This window comes from Scophthalmus maximus, chromosome 14 (genome assembly GCF_022379125.1).
Source record: "Scophthalmus maximus strain ysfricsl-2021 chromosome 14, ASM2237912v1, whole genome shotgun sequence".
In the NCBI taxonomy this organism is placed as follows: Eukaryota; Metazoa; Chordata; class Actinopteri; order Pleuronectiformes; family Scophthalmidae; genus Scophthalmus; species Scophthalmus maximus.
Window position 1 is genome coordinate 21,608,003 of NC_061528.1, and position 8,913 is coordinate 21,616,915.

Here is an 8,913-nt window from a genome sequence, read left to right on the forward strand (position 1 = left end):
CACGTGGTTTATATCAAGTGATTTAATTGTAATAAGCATTTACAAAGTTGAATGAAGCAGAGTATACATTCTGAGTAAATAGAGATATTTAACATTTGTCAGATGCAATGATGAAATTCTACAAGTTTTTTGTTGATCACAACCACGTTTGTCGACATTTACAAAACATCTCTTACACAACTTATTGGGGGAAAAAACTGGGGTCAGAAATTAAGTTGGAGACAAGTCCTACACGTCTGTCTTCAAAGTAGAAGTCTGTTTGATGAAAAGGGTCAGTTCTCTGATCCAGAGAGAGTGACTTCAACGGGAGAACTGCCTCCTGTCGCCCTTTCCTTTGTTGACGTGCTTGAAGATCTTGGATTTATGCACATTCTTGGACTTCTGGTATCCAAACCCACCTCCGCCGCCTCGCTTCTGGAGCTTTACGCCTCTACTGCTGTGGACGTCTGTGAGGGAAGAGCGGGGTTAAGGGAAACAGCGCTCGGGATTCACAAAGTCAATCAGGCTGCACCAAAAAAACAAGTAACTACATTTTAACAAACCAAAAATCAACATGCACTGTTTAATGAGAGTGGGACCACCGGGAAGGATACTCAGATCGACGTATGGAGGAACTTTGAAGCCAAACGAGAGCGCCACCATTGGCAGGTTGAGGGTGTTGACGCTGTAGATCTGTTTGAGCGAGTGGGAGTCGTACGCCCTCACGTAGGACTTGTAGGCCTCCTGCGCCGACTTGTGGAGGTAGTAGTTCTTCTCAATCAGTTTGTCCAGCTGAGGAACAACAACAGTCTTATGTGAGACTTAATACAATCGCATGCTGAACCTGCTCAGACATTTTCATTGGATTTACTACACATTAGGGAGTATTGTTGATTCTTTACCTGAGACTGGATGTCAGAGATTTTGGTCCAGGAAAATTCAAACTCGCTCAAGGGGACCTAAAGAACAAAAGATCCAAGTGAATGGAGCAAAATCTTAAAGACATGGAGTCACACTGCAGCTTCAGTGGAACACATCCGCAGATCGCTGGGGATAACCAGAAGCTCCTCTGGTCTGAGGATGAGGAGGGCGTGGCCTATTTCGTTGATGCCTCGGGCTGTCCTGCCCATTATAAAAATGGACGACATCTCCACTCCAGAAACGAGGGCTGCGCCGTAGTGACACTGCAGTGGAGTCGCAGGGTTCCTACACATTTTCAATTTAAAAATTACAGACTCAAATGTCCTCCCCCTCTTGATTTTTCAGAGTAAAAATAGCAAGATGTTTATAGGTAAATAAATACTATAATTAAAAGTAAATATTATATAAATGAATATTATAATGTAAATAAATCATTTTAAAATCCAACTGTTAACATATTACATTCTGACTGTGTAGCTATAATGTTGCGGATTGTTATTGAGATATTAATACTTCCAATTCTGACTTTGCCTGTTCCAGGACTGATCCTCATATTAAAAGATTGATATTTAAACTCAGTAAATATGTATTTTATCATCAACAGGAAAGACAAAGAAACTAACTGTCTGAATAAACTGAATAATTTAAATAATGCCCAGTTCATAGGAACTACTTTTCCTTCCTTGGATTCACAACTGTTTAGACTTAAGCCTGAAAACAAATATTTTTCCATACTCTCTTTTCTTCATACTTATCCCGATCTGGACATAGCTGAAATCAAATTCCAAATTCATCCATACTGCGTAGGAACCCTGCACCCCCTACACCACGATGTGTAACCACAGTTTTACAGCATCGAACAACTCATTAAAACCAAACTTATCAGATACGTGAAAACTTGAACGTCAATGTGATAAGAACAACCCAAAATGACAGGAACCATCTTTGTAAAAATTTACTTCACGTGTATGTCCATTTTTGTTTGGAGGGGGTGAGCTTTATGACCTATACTGCGCAGCAGACGTGGTTTTACCTTGGCCTGTTTGAGGAAGCGCAGGAAGCCAAGCTCCTCTGGTCTGAGGATGAGGAGGGCGTGGCCTATTCCGTTGATGCCTCGGGCTGTCCTGCCCACCCTGTGGATGTACTCCTGTGGACGCAAAGTAAAGTTTAACATCATCCGCCCCAAAGTGACCCCGAACAATTACCAACAGATGCCACAAATCTAGTATTTGAGAGCCAAGTAATTGTGAGTGATTCTTTTTTAAACCATTTTTAGGTTATAAATAAAAGCGCTCAGTGGTCAGTGTCGATACCTTGGGGTCGTCTGGGGGGTCGTACTGGACGATCCAGTCCACCTCGGGGATGTCCAGTCCTCGAGCTGCCACGTCCGTACACAGCAGGATGCCTGAATCGGCGTTGCAGAACTGGAAGAAGGTGGTGGTCCGTTTGGTCTGCTTCTGCTTGCCCTGGGACACGGAACCACACGGAGAAGAAAAAGAAGAATCCTTCAAATGGCTGCAGCTGTGGATGAGTCTGACATCTCAGTACTTAAGCTGGGACGAGATGCTTATCTCGCAATTGATAATTATCATGATGTACTGCGATTTTTAAATATTGTGATTCAAATTATGATTTCTTGAAAAAGAATGTGGCAATATGCACGATATGAATCAGGCGAAATACGCAGCGCATCCATCGCTCGAGTAGAAATATTTGAACTCGGGACGACATTGAAATGAGACGCTAATGGGACCGAATTCTCATTGGTCAGAAAATTGATGCGTTCAAAATGAGAAAAGCCGTACACGTTTAGCCTTCAAGGAATAATCAGTACATTTTTTGTCGTCTTTGTTTGAAGCATCTGGCTTTCTCTTCAACGACAGCAAATATGTCCATAGATGAGAGGAGTAATGTCAAGTGTTCCACCTGACTGCCTAATACAATTTTACTTTCATAGACCTTTTTATTTAGAGCAATGTACAGGCCTACATGACACATAGCTGTTTAAAAAAATAAGAAACATTTGATTTCTTTAAGCTGCGTTAATAAAAGGGTCTTTAAGGATGCTGGGAGGTATGACTCACATGGATGGCCATTACAGGCAGGTCAATGTAGTTGAGGAGCTCATAGTGGAATTTCACAGACATACAAGAGGAGAAGAAGACCATCAGCTTCTTCTTGCGGTTCTTCTTCAGGAAGGTGAAGAGCAGCAGGAATCTCTTCTCCGATGGACACACCACATAACCCTGGAACACAAGCCGGGTCACGTCACTGCCCAGCGTTGTTAAAGGAGAACATTACCGATACCACCACGGTGCAGTGCAAAGTACCTGCTCCAGGCCATCGACTGTCGCATTGTCTTTGTTGTCATCCACCCCGACGTACAGGGGCTCTTTCTTCAGGGAGATGCGAGCCAAGTCCTCCACCTTACGTGTCTGAGTGGCTGAGAACAGCATGGTCTGTCTCTTCTCTGGAAACAAAAAGGTTTGAGCACATACGTGTTTCATACTGTAGACAGTAACATGTTCATGGGGAGTTCACGGCACACGACAGTGAAAGCAGAGAAAACAACCCTGACTGGGGTTCGACTGTTTAACACAGAGCCAGTGTAACAATCTGGAGGTGTGAGTGTTAGCAGGCGGGGCGGTCTTGAAAGGATCTCTTGTGTTGGTATTTTGGACAAAAGGTCAACTATAGGTCAACATAATTCTGCTTTTGCGCTGTCGATTTTGAGCTTTAACAGCTGGAGCGCTGCTTCAACAACAACAGGACAGAGGAAAAGAACCCGACGACAACAACAGATACGTACTCGGCAGAAGTTTGATGATCTGCTTCAGTTCCTCCTCGAAGCCCACCTCCAAGATGCGGTCGGCCTCGTCGATAATCAGACACTGCAGGTTCTTGAACATGAACCCGGGGGTATTCTGCAGACACAACAATGACATTTTAAAATGTATTTTAGGTATTTAAAAAAAAACATATATATATATATATATAGGAGTGCATTAATAAAACTGTGATTCTGTGTTGATAAGCTGATAAGTTGATAGTGAGAAATAATAACATTGGATCGTGAACTGTTTGACCAGACCCTTCAGGACCTCCCCCCAGCTCACCTGCAGGTGGTCCAGCAGACGACCAGGTGTGGCCACCAGAATGTTGACACCATTGGCCAGTCTTTGGGCCTCGGCCGAGCGGTTGCTACCGCCCATGATCAGACCGTAGGTGTGCACGTGGTGCGTCATCAGCTCCTTCATCACACCGTAGGTCTGCATCGCCAACTCACGTGTGGGCGAGAGGATCACCACACCGGTGCCTGGAAAAAAGAGGAGGACTGGTTGGTGGAAATACTCTCATTGGTCAGACAGTTGTGACACTAAAAGGGAGAAAAGCTCTACATGTTGAGCCTTCCAGGATTAATCGATTATTTTTTTTGTGGCGGGACAGACAGGTCACCTTATTTTGTTTTCTCATTTTTGGATTTGCCCAACTTAATGGAGACTGCTTGGTCTAACTGACATTTACTAAGGATCCGCTCCAAACCATTTGACGTCATGTTAACTAAATAGTTTGTGTGAGAGTAAGACCTTTGCAGACAGCAGCTTTCAGATCACCGCTCAATAATCAACTTGGCACATCTTAAAAAAAGTGAGTTTACCTCAGATGCACTGTTAACTTAGTGTTTAACTCATGAGGATTTGAGTGTGAAAATCAGAACCTGCAGTATAATTGGTCATGCAACTTTTCGAATGTCTAAGATTGGGTATGATTTCAGTCATTCAAGATTTCCTTTGGTTGACCACAGGTCTAGAAATTATGGAGGGACTCGTACAACAAAGATTTACAAAGCTCATAAAATAATAGTTTGCAGGGTACAAAAATAATTGCTGTCCCCTCTCAGCAGCACATACAGTGCTAAAGCCATGAAACATTGTGGGGAAAGGATAAATGAACAGGAGGATTACCATTCCTTGGCATGAACTTGAGTTTGTAGATGAGCTCTATAGACGGGATGAGGAAGGCCAAGGTTTTACCACTGCCCGTCTTGGCTGCAGCGAGCACATCCCTACAAAAGCATCAGAATCACAAAATGATTAATAACATTGCTTTCAAAACGCTGATGCTGAAATACTTGACATCATCATTATCACATGTTAGTGCACCAATCAGGGTTTTACCTTCCCTCCAGCAGGGGACGAATACTCTTGTGCTGGATCTCAGTCATGTGTTCAAAGCCCATCTCCTTCACGCCTTTCAGAGTGCTGTCACTCACCAACTCGGCGAGAGAGGCAAATGATGTGTCCTCAAATGCTCCTGAAGACAGTTGATATCAGTTAAAATTAATCGCAGGCCTTTCCTAAAAGCAGATTGAATTTTAAGAGCAGTAAAGTTTATTCTCCTGGAGAGGACAAGGTAATCTAAGTCGTCATGGACCGACGTGTCCTTGCGGTTGCTCCTGTCAGAGGAATCACAGGTGACGCCTCCTAAAGGAACCACAAGAGTCTCTGTATGCCTTAGTTGACACCCTGTTCACGATGGGAACACTGAAAGGGCAACACATAAAGGCAACACTGCTAGATTTGGCTCTTTGTTTCACTCTCTTAGTGAGTGTATGGGTTTTTTGACTCAACAGTTAAGATTTTTAATATCAGATGTCAAAACAGAAGTTAAGGGAGGTCGGGGGGAACTACAGTAGCCTAGTTGTGCTCCGTTTTATAGAATAACTAATTTCTTTAAGTCCTCATGAAAACAAAAATAAATATTTCCATTTTTGATCCTGTGTCAATTGTTATGATTTTCTAATTTATCACTTCTATAATGCACATTACAGCAAACATGGGAGCAAAATGCCATACCCCAAAATAAGACACATTATCCATGCAACATAAGAAAACATTAAAACATAAAAAAGAGAGCAGTGCTAAAAACGTAATAAGACCTGCTTAAGACAAAAGTGCAGTGAAAGACATATGCATTACCCCTAACAAGGAGGCTATGTGGTTGGTTTGTCTGTTAAAAGTTATGGAGGATTTTGCATGAAATTTTATCAAAGACAGGTCTCTGCCATGGTAACAGGTGATTATATTTTGGAGGAACTGTTTGTAGGTGAAGTGGCACATAGGTGGGGGATGGCTCGACACTGAGTGCTCTTGTTTATCTCTTATTTGCAATGTGTTTTTTTAAAAACTGAAAAAAAACTAATAGGGAGATATCCGACTAAACCTGCACCAGGTCAAACATTCTCCAGTTGTCTTGTTTAATTCCAATTTTCTTAAATGATACATGTAAAAAACACTTGAATTAGCCTGAATCAAATTAGCAATTCAATGTTTTTGCTACAACTGACAGTTACCAAATGAGTCCGTGTGCTTTAAAATACCAACAGCTAACAGTAGAAACAGTGTCTGCTACTGGTCTCATGGTGCAGAATGAAACTCCACGGGAGAGCGAAGGGGAGCTGAGATTGAAAAAAAAAATACCTGTTAGGCCAGATGGTAATTCAGGTTGATCTTCCTCTTCGTTATCTCCTTTTATAGATCCATCTTCCTCCTCCTCGTCCTCCTCCTCATCCTCCTCCTCATCATCGTCATCTTCATCTGTAGCTACCTCTAGGTCATCAGCAGCCTCTTCTCCATCGCCATCTGCTAGTCCGGCTTCCTCCACATCTTCTTCTTCCTCCTCCTCCTCCTCTTTTTCTTCTTCTTCTTCCACTGGTTTGTTCTTCTTTTCAGCTAGAGTGAAAATTGGGATATTCATGTAAGTTATACATTAAAAGAAACTTGGGTTCAAATAGGCAAACACTGATGCCCTCACCTGGTGATCCTGCAGTGTCGGTGAGCTTCCGTTTCTTCTTTTTATTCTTCTGAGGAGTTGGTTTCTCTGTTAGGGTCTCTTCTACTGGCGCCCCGTTCTGCTTCTTCTGTTTCTTCTTGGGCACGCTGGCTGTCTTACAGGAAGTAGCTGGCTCCTCTTCCAGTCCGTTTACTATCAAACACACAACACCATAACGTGTTAGACAAGAAACAATGTGACTACTTATGATACATGCCATCGTTATGATTCGACATGATCTTAAACGAGTCTTTGCTTTTGAGTAGGTCGGAGTCATGTAAAAATTAAAGGGGGTCTTACTGATGCTAATTTTTGGATTAGCTACCGTGCGACTATGCTAAATGTTAGCGAAGCAAGTCCGTTATTGACAGAAATGCTTGACAGACAATGATGTCACGCACAATAAGCTGTTATCACATATCTGCGTGTAAACCCCAAAATGTAAAGTAAGACTTAACCACTGCGACAAGAGCTCGCGATCGAAAACACGCCGCGAGCAGCTAGCGCAGCTAGCTTTAGCAGGTGACGTTCGTCGCCGCCTCGGAAACACAAACGAGCAGCGACAAGAGCCGCTTTGCTTTATTTACAGCACATACCCGTCTCCTCGTCTTCTGTGGGCTTGTTGAGTAGCTTCCGCTCCTTGTTCTTATCGCTTCTCTTCTGAATCTTTTTGCGGAGAAGCTTCATCTGCAGGTCCGCCATGATTACGGCGGAGAGCACACGTGTGAATGTGTGTGGCGTGCAGGACCCCTCCGAGGGACCGCTTTGCATCGCCTGATTGAAAATCCGAAGGACCTCGCAAGAAGGGTTTGTGTAGGAATTCCTTTGAAATGTAGTCTGTCACATTTTTTTTAAATCCGTAACGCAATCCATTTGATTATAAATATTATTTAATCCAATTGGAATACTTTTTAACTACTTCAAAATCAAATATTGAAAATACTGCACCTTATGCTAAAGAAAATTGATGCATCCACAAAATTTTGAGTTCCACAAATGTACTCTTTAGATGACTTTAAACATCGAAAACATGTTCAATGCAAACACACTTAGCATGTCTTGTTACAAGACTTGTGCAAGACAAACGCTTACTCAAAAATCTTTCTTCCATGTAAATGTAAATAAAAAAAGGAATGAATACGCCATTATCATTATCTATAAATCTTAAAAATTAAATAAAACATTAACCAGAACCTGGGAGGAGTAATGGACACAGTAATATATTTTGGAGTAATTTATATGGTAATATAGTGTTGTTATACTGTAGAATATTCAGTAGAACATTCAGCATTTGGAAATCAAATTTGCCTTACAAACAGATGCTGTTGTTAACATCTACAGGAAAATGAGTAGTGACCTCCAGTGGGTACAGACAGAGATTTATGTCTCTGTCCTATGAACAATAATCACACTAAATTATGTGTTCCATTTTTTTTATAAACATCACATTTACGTTCAGATAGATCAACAAATTTAGGAAATAGCCAGTGATGCAGATCTTCCCAAAAGGCACTACTGACATGAAATGAAAAGAGGATGTCACACCTCGTACAGCTTGTTAAACCATATGAGGCAAATTGTGATTTGTGAATAAAAGCTATAAAATTTGATTGAATGAATGAAAATAAATGTTCTGTTTTTTCAATGTCTTCATCACAAAAGGTATAACTGTTGTGATCTATATCAAATTGGCATCTTAAAGATTCTCCAATAGAATTTTTAAGTGGACCCCCTTCGCTTTTGGTGTGATTGATCATTAGAGAAATATTGACAAATTGAGTTTGATGACAATAGGTTCAATTCCTTGACAAAGGCTTTCTGGATTGTGGAGTTGGGCAGTTTCAGATTTTAGGTATTTATATTATTAACCCTTATTGCCAATATAACACTCCCACAAATCATAAATAAGACTTGTCGTCTGATCAAGATGAGATCATTTATGTGTGAGGTTATTTTGGTAAGACTACACACAAAAGTGAAGTGATTAATCATTATTCCAAATAAAAAATGACCCCAGATTATGCAAAAGGACATTTTTCCAAATAAAGGTGTAGTCTGACTATGGTAAGAGTAATCGTCTGACCAAGAGGAGATCATTTATGTTTGAAGTGATTTTAATGATTATACATGGCACGAGTGAAATTATTGAATATTATTCATAATAGAAAATCCACAAAATTA

General features: G+C 41.2%; 1 protein-coding gene across 1 annotated transcript; it reads right to left on the reverse strand.

Annotated features, from left to right (window-relative positions):
• Positions 1 to 7: 7 nt before the first annotated feature.
• ddx18 (DEAD (Asp-Glu-Ala-Asp) box polypeptide 18) lies at positions 8 to 7,486 on the reverse strand. The gene is made up of 14 exons (XM_035603748.2): positions 7,329 to 7,486; positions 6,715 to 6,885; positions 6,381 to 6,632; positions 5,079 to 5,214; positions 4,866 to 4,966; positions 4,017 to 4,216; positions 3,710 to 3,824; positions 3,231 to 3,370; positions 2,985 to 3,146; positions 2,214 to 2,366; positions 1,934 to 2,047; positions 882 to 938; positions 594 to 771; positions 8 to 446 (listed from the first exon to the last, which is right to left on the reverse strand). The coding sequence occupies exons 1-14, from the start codon at positions 7,432 to 7,434 to the stop codon at positions 301 to 303; spliced, it is 2,031 nt and encodes a 676-aa protein (XP_035459641.1). The 5' UTR covers positions 7,435 to 7,486; the 3' UTR covers positions 8 to 300.
• Positions 7,487 to 8,913: the final 1,427 nt, after the last annotated feature.

Bases quoted from the DNA above. Each gene is read 5' to 3' on its own strand.
- ddx18 (XM_035603748.2), bottom strand. From the start codon at position 7,434: ATGGCGGACCTGCAGATGAAGCTTCTCCGCAAAAAGATTCAGAAGAGA. The intron at 6,886-7,328 runs GTATGTGCTGTA...TGTGTTTGATAG, and splicing joins CACAGAAGACGAGGAGACGG to TAAACGGACTGGAAGAGGAG. The intron at 447-593 runs GTATCCTTCCCG...CTTCCCTCACAG, and splicing joins TCCTCCATACGTCGATCTGA to ACGTCCACAGCAGTAGAGGC.